The 14369-nt window shown below is 36.0% G+C and overlaps 1 protein-coding gene across 2 annotated transcripts in view; it reads right to left on the bottom strand.

The window, feature by feature from the left end:
- Positions 1-14369, bottom strand: part of megf6b (multiple EGF-like-domains 6b) — a 71316-nt gene that overhangs the window by 50799 nt on the left and 6148 nt on the right. For both annotated transcript variants that reach the window (XM_052569768.1, XM_052569769.1), the window contains exon 4: positions 9580-9684. In XM_052569768.1, the coding sequence (XP_052425728.1) occupies positions 9580-9684 (105 nt within the window). The remainder of the gene's footprint in view (positions 1-9579; positions 9685-14369) is intronic.

The raw sequence follows: 14369 nt of genomic DNA, 5'->3' as shown, positions 1-14369 counted from the left end.
GCAACAGCTAAAGTGTGTCTACTGTGCTGCACTGTACATGCATGCATATATATCAGAAAAATGTTGTTTAGATATTAAATATATTTATGTATTAGAAATATATGAATATAAATATATTATTATTACATGTAATTTATTTCTAAATGTAATGTACGTGTGTGTATTTATATATACATAATAAATATACACAGCACACACACATACATTATGTTAATGAAAACTTTTCTTTTGGATGCGATTAATCGCACTAGTAACTTCTGATGCTCTCCAGAGCAACACATACACACTGGAAAATTCGCCAGATCTTCAGCTGAGCATACTTCATTCTCATGATAAAAACCCTGGGTATGTTGTAAAACAAATTCAAATTTTCATGTATAATTTGATATTTTACTTGTTAAAAACTGTTTATGCAAAAAAAAAAATTAAAAAAAAATTCCCCAGAGTTTATGCTGCTGACTATGTTAGACTGATATTTCACAGACCACCTGTCTGAATTACTCAAAGATCATGATGAAATGCACTCAACAACAGAGTTTCTCAGTCCCGCTATCCAGGATCAGGTCAAGCTGAGTTTTAGCAGTTGTCATATTTTTTGAACTACAGCACAACAAAAATCATTTAACATTTAAAATGCATTTGAACCCTAAACCGTTTAACTCTAGAAGGAGCCTAAGGACATTTTTTGCTGAAGAAAAGCTCTTTAATCACAAAGGTGTTTGCCCCCGTGTCCTCCAGCTAATGGCCCATTAAATGAACTAATATAAAGCTCAGCACACAGGATGGGAAAGAAAAAAGATTAGCTGAGCAACTCACTGGGGCTACAGATTTACTCAGTAGAATTTATGTCCACTTTAATAGCTTTCAGACAGGCTGATAAACGAAGCATACAAAGCAATGGCTGCATGCTAATGAACCATAAAGGTGAACAGCATGTTGCGAGTGGAGTCAGGTCGGAGAGGCCAACTCTGTCAGACACAGACAAGCAGATTTTCAGTGAGTTGTACTGGAGAGGAACAGACTGAAAGCAGTAACACCTAAATCCAAAAATGTACATTTGCAGAAATATTACTGGGGTTATTCAAGATGTAGATGAGTTTGTTTCTTCATGGTAACAGATTTGGAGAAACGTATAGCATTGCATCACTTGTTCACCAGTGGATGCTCTGCAGTGAATGGGTGCCGTCAGAATGAGAGTACAAACAGCTGATAAAAACATCACAGTATTCCACAAGTATTCCTCACCACTCCAGTTCATCAATTCATTTCTTATGAAGAGAAAAGCTGTAAAAACAAATCCATCGAGTCCGCTATCCACGATTTTGCTTTCTTCAGCGAATAAGTCATCTCTTCTGAATCAGGAGAGACATATGTATAGATCACATACCACTGATATGAAGACAAAACACATATTTAAACAAATATGTTGGTGGATTTTGATGCAAGAGGAAAAGGGGATTGCTTTTTTTTCTCACTGGAAAGGAAACGCTATTTAGAAGAAGCAAAAATTTCAGTACAAATGCTGTACTGAAAGATTTGTTTCTTATAAATAGCTTTTCTTTTCACAAGACAATAACTGAAGTGATGTGGATTATTGTGATGTTTTATCAGCAGTTTGGACTCTCAATCTGATGGCACCCATTCACTGCAGAGGATCCATTGGTGAGCAAGTGAATAAAACTAAATGAAAATCACAAATGATGCTGAATAAACTAAGTTTATATATAACTTTACTTTTAGTAAACTAACCTTGCCATGAATGAAACGCATCAATAAAACATGCATTATTCCTTCATGTTTTTAGCATCATGGCATGACCCAATACATGACAGCTTCATCATTAATAAACTTTTGTCTCTGTAAATCCAACATCTACTGTATTTGCGGTCATTACCTCAGATAACCAAATGACTCCACACATTTTGTAGCACAACATGCAAGAGTGTATATCAACTCAAATGATTTAGCGTCATTTCCACAAACAAGCTGGCGTCACGTTCCAAGAAAATACTTGGGAATATTTATCATTCCAGCATTTTTCTTTGTCTGTACTGTGTGCTAAACTCTTGATAAACATGTTTCCACTGAGCCCTTGGGGTTTCCTTGTCTAATCCGGTCTCCATAAGCAAGTAGATTGTTTCTACCTACAACAGCCAAAGTCTGGATTCCATCAGAAAACTAGAAGACGGAGCTTAGAAAAACCCTTCAAGTTCAAGTATACCAATGTTAATCTACTCTTCTGTCTGGTTTGTTTGTTGATTGTTGACTTGATGTTAAGACTGATCAGATCGCCTGTCAATCAAACTTCCAGCGGAGATTCAATTGACCAAAAAAAAAAAAAGAAGGAAAGAAAAAACAAACACTAATATAATCTGCTCTTTCAGTGGATTCAGCATCCAGACACTTGTCATAAAAAAAAAAAAAACTTTATATATATTAAAACTGTTTTATTTAGGGATCCCAAATATTTAACTCACATATTCGCTATTACTTTCGCAAAAATATGTGATTACAGAATAAAGGTTTTTGAAAATCACTGTATAATAATTGCACAAAGATAGCAAGTTCTAGCTACTGAATTATCTTAGAGGTAATAACTATGAATGATACAGCTTTGACTCAAAGGAATAAATGACATTTTAACATATATTCATGTACAAAAGTTATTTGAAATTGTACTAATATTTCACAATATTACTTTTTTCTGTATTTTTCATTAAAAAAAAATGTACAGACCTGATTGGTACACATGTTAGTAGTGTTTAAAGTCGGCATGAAACGGAAGTTGAGATTGTCATTTTTTCCTTGCTGTGACGTATATCCGAGTTAAATGCCTTCTGAAATTAGAAAAAAATGTAGGGCGGGGCTTGGTTTCGTCCATCAGGGAATTGATTGGATCGTTGGAGGTTGGGTGTTGCAAACAAAATGGATGCAGATTTGAATGCTAGTTTACATTCAGTTGTGGAGGATTTCTCTCCACCGGGCTCTCCACCGTTACCCTCCCATGAAGGATTTTTTATTGAGGAGCCCGGCGACGAGAACGTTGACTACATATTCAGGCAGGAATATTTATACGAGCCTCCCGCAAACCAAGATGAGTCGAGTGAAGTTGTCGGTCAAGATCACCCTCGAGGGTTTCTCTGAGAGGCGGTGCAGAAACGAGACAGACACCTATAGCCGCACCCTCATCAGCTCTAGCCGCACCCTTTCGCCATTGCACGTGACCGAAAGAGAAGAGAGGTCGTTTCGAGGGGGGATGGTAGGGCAATGTATTTGATTAAAGATTATAAGGGTACATGAATTTTTAAAAAATAATGAAGTGCGCAGATAAATCATTTAAAATAAACACTACAATATTACATATAAAAAGAAGATTTGCCAAATTTGATTTCATGCCGACTTTAATGTTTATACTTTATACCTCAATTCCATTTGCCTTTCTCACCCACAGTGTATTTTGGGATTGCCTTATTTAAGAAGAGTACATGGACAGAGATGCTGTCTTAAAATGTGACTAAAACAGGCCAAATAAAGAGGTTTCCAGTAATTCACTAGGAGTCAGTGTTAACTGGTGTCCTGCAGAGGTTGAAAGCTGTATTTATAGCTTAGGGTCTCAGTGGTCAGATGTCCATTTGATGACTTGCATGACCTGCTGTAAAACTGACACCCCAGCAACAGCTCTAGACATCGTCCTCCATTAACATCAACAGACCCTCAGCACAAGTTCAATAACTCAGATGCCCTGCAGCACCCTACAGACTCCAAACATGGCCCTCTGACCTCTCAAACACCATATAATTCAAATAATATTTAAGCATGTTTTACCTTTACAACACCAGCTGTTGAGTATTTTGAAATTATTATAGAGGCCAAGACCAGAAGGGACTGTAAGGAAGTGTATAAGGTGTTGTATAATCATTACTATACTTATACAAATGTTTATCATATTTCTATATACTATATACTTAACATTATAGTATACTTTATACTAGGGATGTAACGATAATATCATTATCATGATATCGCGATAGCAAAACTATCTTGATATTATCGAGGTTACATGATGATTTGAAATGATAGCTCTTCCAAGCAAAAAAGTGTCGTTTTTAAATTATATTTAATAGGGCCGGGACTTTAACGCCTTAATTGAGATTAATTAATTACACAAAAAAATAACGCGTTAATTAAGATTAATTAATTACAGAAAAAAAATTCCCGCATTTTTTATAACCTATTTTTGCACCGCGGAACGTTTCTCACTGGATGATTTCGGCGGGACCGATTATACTGGAGCACCAACTAGCGTTCGCATATCACCGCAGCACATCGAACCTCAAGTATCACCTCAACGCAAAACATATAGCTGCTAGCGTGGACTTTACACTTTATGTTGAACTGTGTATTATTTTGTTGGTGCAACAGTTTATGTTGAACTCTTTATTGTTTTGGCCAAGGTTATTGAGAGTTGGTCTTAGTATGTTATGGCCTCTGAAGCAACAGAGAGATGTTTTCTAATAGTCAGTGTTTCCAATGTTCTGAATGTAATTGACAGTATTGTGTTTTACTTAAAAAACACTTTACAGAAGGTTCCAGCACCTATAAGCTACCTGAATTTCTGAAATGTACTATTTCTAAATTGTTTCTAAATATGCTATTGCTACACTTAATGGCAAAAATTGAACTGGTCTGCTAGACCTGGGTGAACAAAAATAAACAATATTTTGTTGCTTAAGCTTATGTATTCAGTCATTATTCAATGGTATACTATAAATCCATGTAAAAAAAAATTACTTCTCACTGTTCTCAGGTCAAATATTTATATGCGATTAAAATGCGATTTATTTCGATTAATTAATTACAAAGCCTCTAATTAACTAGATAAATTTTTTTAATCAAGTCCCGGCCCTAATATTTAAACTTCTTATTCTAATATAAAAGGTCTTTAAAGTTGTGTTTTGGACCATAATGCTTTGGCACAGTATCTGTCAAACAAACTAAAATCAAAAGCACAATACACTGGGCTTTTCAAAGCAAAGCACACACTTTGTTCAGACAATGTTTTCCACAACTCAGAACGGCTGAAGGAATGCAGTGAACTAGTTTATTGTGCGTGATGTGAGTTTAGCGTGCATTTGGGAACGCAGCAGCCACCAGTTTTATTTTCATGGCAGATACACAGCATTTCACTAGATTTGTAATGAGACGTGTTTTTGTAGGCCTGTTTTCACTGAAGCTGGACTTTTCCTTCAAAATAAAAGCTCTACTGACGTGTCTGTAAAAAATAAAAGCTTAAAAGTGTCATTTTAATTGCTGACAGCTAGAGGTTTAAATGCAGTCCAAATCCAAAATATCTCTTTCAAGCATAGAAAATTTGAAGAATTGCAATTTCCCTACTGCAGTGTAAAGCAAAAATTATATACCTAGGAAATATTCATTTTCATTTACTTTACAGTGCAATTCTTTTACAATACATGTATATTACAATCATTGCCCCACTTGTAAGTGTTGTTTCTGTTAGATTGTTTAGTTTAGTTAGGGTGTATAAACGCATCTTGAAGATCTTTCTTTTTTATTTGTAGTTCCGTTAGAGGTTTCACTGTAAGTTAGTTTTGGGTTTTGTTATGTTATTTTCTTTCCTTTGTTGCAACTAAGATTACTTTTCCCTTGTGTTTATTTATTTATTTGTTCTTATTTAAGTTGACTGGCTGAGTAAATAGTTTATTGTGTGTGTGTGTGTGTGTGTGTGTGTGTGTGTGTGTGTGTGTGTGTGTGTGTTGGGGCATGTTTTTATGACATATCAGGACACAAATCTGTATAATGACATGGGTATGACACAGGTATTACAAGGAGAGGGTGACTTATGAGGACATAACCCATGTCCCCATTTATCAAAACACTTATAAATCATACAGAATGAGTTTTTTTGAGAAAGTAAAAATGCACAAAGTTTCCTGTGAGGGTTAGGGTTGGTGTAGGGCGATAGAATATACAGTTTCTACATTATAAAAACCATTATGCCTCTATGATGTCCCCACTTTTCACAAAAACAAACATTGGTTGCGATTCGCGCTATTTAGTCTTTTGGTGGCGCATTCATGCGTAGAGGTATTGTGTTTCTTGTCTGCTTCTTCTGCGTTAATTTTAAATATTAAATTTTTGTTACTAATCTGACATTAGAACAGATTAATTTATTACTAGATTTATTGTTGGTAGCAGACCACTATCAGATCTACACACGCAAACATCCAACAACCCAATATCCCTTCAGATTAGGGCTGCAAGATTATTGGGAGAAAATTGAGAGATTATTTTTTTCTGTGCGTTTTGTGGTCTGATGTTTATCATGGCACTGAAAACAACAGGAACATTAAACTGCTGTGAATATACTTTTACACTTCCATTTTCTTTCTCAGTTGTTTACTTTCACCTAAGCCATAAGCAACGGTTTTTACAAGGATACCTGCAGAGACATGCATGTTGACAATTTCACGTGTATGTGTCATTTCAGGCACAAAAAGACACAGAAGTGAACGTACATCTGCGTGGCTCTCACCATAACTACTCCAGACGCGTGTGACATGGTGCAACGGACTCAACAAAATACTACAGAATCTACTATAATCATTGATGCTGCTTGACTACAATGAATACAGCGTGGCACAAAGCAACAAATTCCTGACAGTAAACTGATGCCTCATAATATTTTTGACGTAGGCTACTGACACAAATTTCAAATTATTTGCAAAGGTTGCTTTGTTGCGACTTTAGCTGTTGCGGCACAGGGCAGCGCTGTCGCATACACTAAAGATTAATAACAACAACTACAATAATAATGCATGAAATATATTGTATGAAACTATTATGCATAATATTGTATGAGGCGATACATTTACATAATTTTCATGCATTATTATTATTACGCCAACAGCAAGAATCAATCAATGATAAATTGATAAATCAATCAATTTGCAATTTAAGTGCAAAAACCGGATGAATCCCTTTACATAAATCATCGCATCAATTTCTTGAGGTGTGGTAACCGTGGTATAAGCGGAATAATTGACGACGGGCCGTTGAATTATTAGAAAAATAATGCACACCCGAGGTGGTGTGCATTTTTTTTCTAATAATTCAATTGCCCGTCGTTAATTATTCCACTTATATACTTACATATTTAGTGTTATATACTTTTATTCAATAAGAGCTTTCATTCATTATTAGTATATGACAACAGCAAGAATAAATAAAAATATGAGTATAATATTAATAATAGTAATAATAATAATGCATGAAAAATATTGTATAAGCATATTAAACAATATATATTGCTATAAAATAATTTTATACATTAACATTTCATGCATTTAACATTAATACAAAAACAATGATATGACGTTTAAAATATTATACAACATATAGTGTATAATGTTTTATACAACACCATTTTTAATGCATTATTATTATTATTAACAGTAATTTAACAACAGCAAGAATGAATGAATGAATGAATATCCACCATACAACTATCACAAGGAGTATGAGCTTACTTCAGCATTTATTTTCTTCAAGCAAAAAAAAAAAAAAAAAAAAAATGATTTTGTGGTGAAATATGATCAGGACATGCTCAAAAGGATTCGTGAGATTCACTCATATTTTCTTCCTTATTTTCTCTGCTCTCAGTGTCAGTCTGGCATTAAAGAAGATGTATGGTGTAAACTAGGCCGCAGTCTCCATTACACTTTGCTGTAATAGATTGTGTCTCTTAGCGTTTTCGTATGTGTTTGTGCATGCAGACCAAATCAACCAGCATCACTCCTGACGACACACACATAAGAAACTGCCCAGAATAACTGACCAATGGTTACCAGCTGTGCACATCTGACTTTGTCTTCAAGATACCCTTGTGGCAAACAGACTTGTTGAATTTCAAGCTACATCGGATGCATCCAGAGTCTCTAGAAGTGAATACACAAGCGACATCTAAAGTTAGATGCTTATAATCTTGCTGAAAGCTGCGTAATTAATTGAATCTATCTGCAGCACTTTGATACACAAGCGGCCCTGGGATTACCCATGATCCCAGTGCAAAAACCAGTGTCAGTTATCACTCTACTAGACAAAGAGGAGACTACAGGAACTAAAAATGTAGTGTGAGATTTGTGAAGAATTTCCTGTCGTCTGTAGATTATCACCAAAAAACAACATTCCCCATTATTAAGCATCCTCTCTCACTGGCTTTGACTGCCGTTACAGATAAAATTCTTGGCTTTCAATATATCAGAGACTCAAACATCCTGAGAAAATACTCTGTAGGGGGGGAAACTGGCAAAGCTACTGGATTTTAAAGGTCCCCATCTTCGTGATACCATGTTTTAAACCTTAGTAAGTGTGTAATGTTGTTGTTAGAGTATAAATAATATCTGTAAAATTCTAAAGTTCAATGCCAAGTGAGATATTTTATTTAACAGAACTCGCCTACAAAAAACGACCCGTTTGGACTACATCCCTCTAGTTCCTGCAGTAATGACGTCACTAAAACTGTTTTTCACAAAAAAGGGGGCGTGGTCTTGTTGAGCTCCGATGGAGAAGAAGAAAGAGCTGCGTTTGTGTTTGCCATGTCATTGAAACGCTGTTATTTTCATCTCAGAGTCCAATCATCTTTGTTTGGGCTTCCCAGGGATGCTGTACTTGGAGATTAATGGTTACAATTTATGTTTAACGCGGTTCCCGAAAATTATAATCCACATGTAAAACTATGTGCAGCACATTTTGCTGAGGACAGCTTCCTCAATCTCAATCAGTTTAATGCGGGATTCGCACGAAGATTATTCTTGAAAGATGGAGCAGTTCCCTCTTTGTCTGGAGAAGGCGTTGTTTATGGACCACAACCGGTAAGTGTATTTTATTATTTAAGTTGGTGCGTTTAACAGTTTCTGTAACTTATTACACAAATGGCAACGCTGTTTAGCTTTGTTAACTAGATGTTAGGGCTGTGCAAAAAAACAAATCCAATTTTCATGCGCATCTCGTCAGTAAAAACGCTCCTGTGCACATGCTCCTGCCCACTTGCTTCTCAAAACTACTCCAAAACTAGTCCAATCACGTTACCAGGAGGGCAGCGCGTGCTCAGCTGCTGTCGAATCACAACACAGGAACCGCTGGCCCAATCAGAACATGTTACAGTACATATCTCTGAAGTAGGGACTTTATAGAACAAGGAAGTCAGCGGTCTACAGATAGGTCAATTGTGTGAAAAATACTGTGTTTTTTTTACACGCAAAACATGAACACGTTATATAGCACACTGTAAACACAATCAAAGCTTCAAAAAAGCGCGAAAAACAGGACCTTTAAGATTCAAGTGTATATAATATATATATATATATATATATTAAATACAAATAAATAGTAGCATGTTGCAATATTAACAATAATTAATAATAATTATAATAATTAAAATAATATTAATAAATAATTGCATTATTAATAATAACAATACATGAAATATGTTGTATAAAAATAGTATGCAATTAAATCAATTGTATTGTATAAATAAAGTAAATGAAGAATTTGACTTACCGTACTGGCAGCTCGGACCGCTGAATCCGGCCGAACAGTGGCAGAGTTGAGCAGAACCTTCTCTGCACTGACCTCCATTAAAGCACACGCCGTAACTGCACACAGCTGTCAGAGACACAGACACAAGGAGACGCTGATCACACACCTTTCCACCTGGAGGCTGGCATGAGACATAAGAGCATGCAACTTCAGCAGCGGTTTCTGTTGTACTATTAGCCTGTTAACACCTGAATAATAAACGCTCTTGTGCACTCCTGAAAACTGACGGAGACGGCCGCGGTATAAATGGCTGCCCACTGCTCCGGGTGTGTGTTCACAGTGTGTGTGTGTGTGTGTGTGTGTGTGTGTGTTCGTTCACTGCTGTGTGTGTGCACTTTGGATGGGTTAAATGCAGAGCACGAATTCTGAGTATGGCTTTATGTCATGTCAGTTTCATAAACAGAGAGTCTAAATACTATATATATATATATATATATATATATATATATATATATATATATATATATATATATTCATTTAGCAGATGCTTTTATCCAAAGCGACTTAGAAAAGTGGAAGCAATCAAAAACAACAAAAAGAGCAATGATATATAAGTGCTATAACAAGTCTCAGTTAGGTTAACACAGTACACGTAGCAAGGACTTTTAAATAATATAATAAATAAAAAGAAAACAGGTAGAATAAAAAAGAATAGAGCAAGCTAGTGTTAGAGGTCTTTACACACACACACACACACACACACAATTGCATAATAAATGAAAAGAAAATAGAATACAAAAAGATTAGAAAGGTAATTTTTTTAAGAATAGAATAAGAATATTGAGTGTTAAAGTTAATTATATATATATAATCGAGAGTATAGTAGTTGTTAAATACTACTAAATACAAACAAATATAAGTATATAAATAATACTAAAATAACACTGAACATTAGCTTGTGATGTGATATGTCAAAGCATGTTGTCATAAATCTAAAAGGTTATGTCAAACTATGAATATTATTTCCAAAAGCAAAAACCATCATATTGCACTTTTAAGACCAGTTGACCAGACACTCAAAGTCATTGTCATCACATAATAAATAAGCACAAATATCATGCATTTCAAAACCTGAAAGATTGCACTCTAAATATATGAAACAACAAGGTTTTAAAGAAACCAAAGTAAGCAACATGAGTCAGGATCAAAACATTCAGGAGCATCAGCATTTCCTTTTGGAATATCTGAATATGAATAAACCTTTGGCAATACTCATACTATTACATAAAACATTATTACATAAGATGTGCTGGAACTCACAATAATCGAGACAAAACATGATATGAATCTTCATAAATCCTGAAATACCTTCACCTCAAGTCCATGACTGTTGTCCATGACTGTTGTGAGTGATTAGCTGAGCTTCACTCACCTTAAATGACCAATTGTACCAATTCAAGGACACATTCCCATCCTTAACATTAGCAGACCGGAAAGAATGGATGGACAATTGTTGGTCATGTGGACAGACCACCCAGGACAGTAGTTAGGCACATTCCTGAAACTCGTTCAGGTCATTTCCGTCTCCGGCAACAAAGACCTGCTTCCACTCACCCATTATTGCCTCTATTGGTGGTCAGTTCGGTTTTAAATCACTTTGTTAACATCAATCAAGATAACTTGCCATTTTCTGCTCCCAACTTCAAATTTTGACTTTGCTCGTTAAAGAAAAGAAGAGTATTTTCAAGTGCAAATTTTCTTAAAAGGGAAGGAAGTCTAACTAAAGCCTGCTTAAAGCACTGAGGGCACTTCTTAAACAACCCAGAGTCATCAAGTCAAATGGTATACTTGAGAAACAAAGAAATAAACAGGGTTTAATATGTACGTAGCGCACCCCAAAGGACCCTGATTGTAATTAGCTTCAAGATTCAGTTTCGCAGACACTAAGACCAGAATGAGAAACAGAATTTGTTTGTTGTCCCAGTCACGAGCTTTACCAAATTAAACCAAAGCAATTTCCCTGAAGCGCCTTGATGTGTGTTATTTTATGAGTTCCAGCTCTGCAAAGTGACATAAATCTCAAGAAGAAAGCACAAGACAAAAGAAAACCTTTCTGAAAAAGTTTCAACTCGCGACTCACAGGGAAAAAACAATGCAAAATGTTAATGATAAAACTCGAATAACCATAAGTCTACTTTTTAAAGGAACAGTGCACCCAAAAATTTGCTGAAGATTTGCTGTCCCTCACGCCACGCCATCAAAGAGGAGAGCAGTTTGTTTCTTCCTCAGAACATATTTTGAGAAATCTAGCATTCCATCACATGCTCAGCAATGAATCCTCTGCACTGAATGGGTGCCGCCAGGATGAGTCTCCAAACAGCTGATAAAAACATCACAATAATCCACAAGTAATACACTGAACTCTATTCCATCCCTCTTGTGAAGTGAAGAGCTGAGAGACTATAATCATTTGTTTTTAATTTCAAACCATTGCTTCTGGTTAAAACATGCGTCCTCTCTCTCCGTAATATAGCTGTCTCCAGTGAAAAGATCGTCTTGTCTGAATCAGGTGAGAAATATGCGCAGATCAAGCACCATTAACAAGCAAAAACAGTTCAAAACAAATATGTGAGTGGATGTTCTTCACTGGAGGAAGGGTTATTATCGATTATGGACCATGGATTAAGGATATTTTGTCCAGAAGTGACAGTTTGAAGTCAAAACATATTAATGAAGGAATTTTTGTTTGTGACAAACACACAGCTTTTTACTTCACAATCAGATGACTGGAGTGGTGTGGATTATTGTGATGTTTTTATCAGCTGTTTGGACTCTCATTCTGACGGCACCCATTCACTGCAGAGCATCCACTGGTGAACAAGTGGTGCAATGCTACACTGATGAAGAAACAATGTGATATACATCTCGGATGGTCTGAGGATCAGTAAAATTTCAACAGATGTTCATGTTTGAATGAATTATTCCTTTAACTTTCAAGTGTCAAAATAATATGTTTTGTCGTTGATATGAAAAATCATGTGTCCAATCAAAAACTACAGTATTTTGCCACAAATTCATCATCACTTGGAAGACATTAGCCAGATGAAACAGATGCCGGCATTGACAGATTGTGTGACAAACACTCATCCTTGAGAAAGAAGAACAAAAGTATGCAGACTATTTTAAATAAATGCTCACTTGTAACAAGACTAACTACAGTTTGCATGCTGACCACAATTTGTTTTATGGAGCGAATTATCGCCTCCCAAGAGCATGAAACCATCAAAATTCAACTGACGTTTCGAAACCAGACACTTAAACTATAAATACTGAAAATCAGGCATTTGCTGCTGTTTACAGTTTGCTAGATCAGTAATTTTCCTTCTCAGCCAATGTCATGTTAATCGTTTTTGTTAATCATGGTTATATTAACAGATTTCAGTGTTTGATTCTAAAGACATTTTATTTACTTTTGCACAATAAACAATTCTGATGCTGTGCTGGGTTGCCAAAATGTTAAATTGGGCTCCAAATGCCAAATATTTGAGATGGTATTCTCTTTAGAGTAAGATCATGAGAAAAAGCGTTCTTTTGACAATAAACATGCTTTAAAACAAGCTAAAACAGAAAAGAAAAAAAATCAAAATGTAAACAGATGTCTTATTCTTGTGCTTATTTGTATTAGTTTCTTAGTTTGATTTTGTTTTGTTCTTTAGAGTTACATGTTTTTCAGACACACTGGAAAACCTGATTTCTAGACCTGGCAAAAAGAAATAAAAATAATAATAATAATTCACCACTCCTACAGTAATCTCAAAATTCTCTAAACATTCAGTGACTGAAACTTCTGAAATTATGGATTGTTAGTATTTTAATCATTTATACTTCTATATTTAAAAATGTTTATTTAAATATTTAATTAAAATCGCAGCTCCTAGTTTGAGGCCTTCAAATATGGTCAAGGATGCTGAAAGCCCTCAGAGACAAAAGCGTTGAGAACTGCTATATTAAACTAATTATCATTTAGAGGGCAAAACAAAGAAAAGCCATCAATGCACGTTTCCTTTGATCAAGCAGATCACTTAATGACGGCAACACCTCAGAGACGACCTTTCGACTCCTTAACAAGATCCAAACGGCCTTTTCTGCCACACACTTTACTGCCGCTGCAAATCCACCAGCCTCTCGAGTGTCCTTCGCAGCTGGCCAGAGAATCACGCTGAACGAAAAGGTTGTGAAGACAGACGCTCTGTACGTGTGCCAGTCAGACGGGGGATTTCTGGTGTGAGCATCAACTCGTGTTTTGTCCATGTTCAGTGGCTCAGAAAAAGAAGTGATTAGTCTGTCCCATTTCTTAAAGTGCTTCCAGGTCTCAAGTTGCGAGATAAAAGCCGAGCGCGGTTTAAAGGCAACAGATACTGACGCAGAAGAGGAAAAGATGTTAAGCGGTGTACAGGAATGCATGCTGAGCGTGTTTAAAAACAAACCAAAGCTGGATCGGGGACGAGGCCTAGATTTTGCAGGTATAATGAACAGTTTCACCTTCTCGGAGAGACAAAGGGGCCTTTGAGGTCTGTGTTGGCTCTAGTAATAAAACTCCAGAGAAAATCACAGCTTGCAGGATAAACTGTTATGCAACTGTCAGTCATTCTGGCATGAGACCACTCGAGCAGCCACGAGTCCAGGGGTAAAAACGAACTGTGGATGTTAACTTGATTAAGAGAAGGATTTAGTTTAGGGGGCTTTGGGTACAAGGAACTGTTTTTGACCGAATGTGACCCGGAGTCTCCAAACCACTTCTGGGAACCACA

This window comes from Carassius gibelio, chromosome B11 (genome assembly GCF_023724105.1).
Source record: "Carassius gibelio isolate Cgi1373 ecotype wild population from Czech Republic chromosome B11, carGib1.2-hapl.c, whole genome shotgun sequence".
In the NCBI taxonomy this organism is placed as follows: domain Eukaryota; kingdom Metazoa; phylum Chordata; class Actinopteri; order Cypriniformes; family Cyprinidae; genus Carassius; species Carassius gibelio.
The sequence above is the reverse complement of the archived record's forward strand: the minus strand, read 5'-3'. Positions and strand labels throughout refer to the sequence as shown.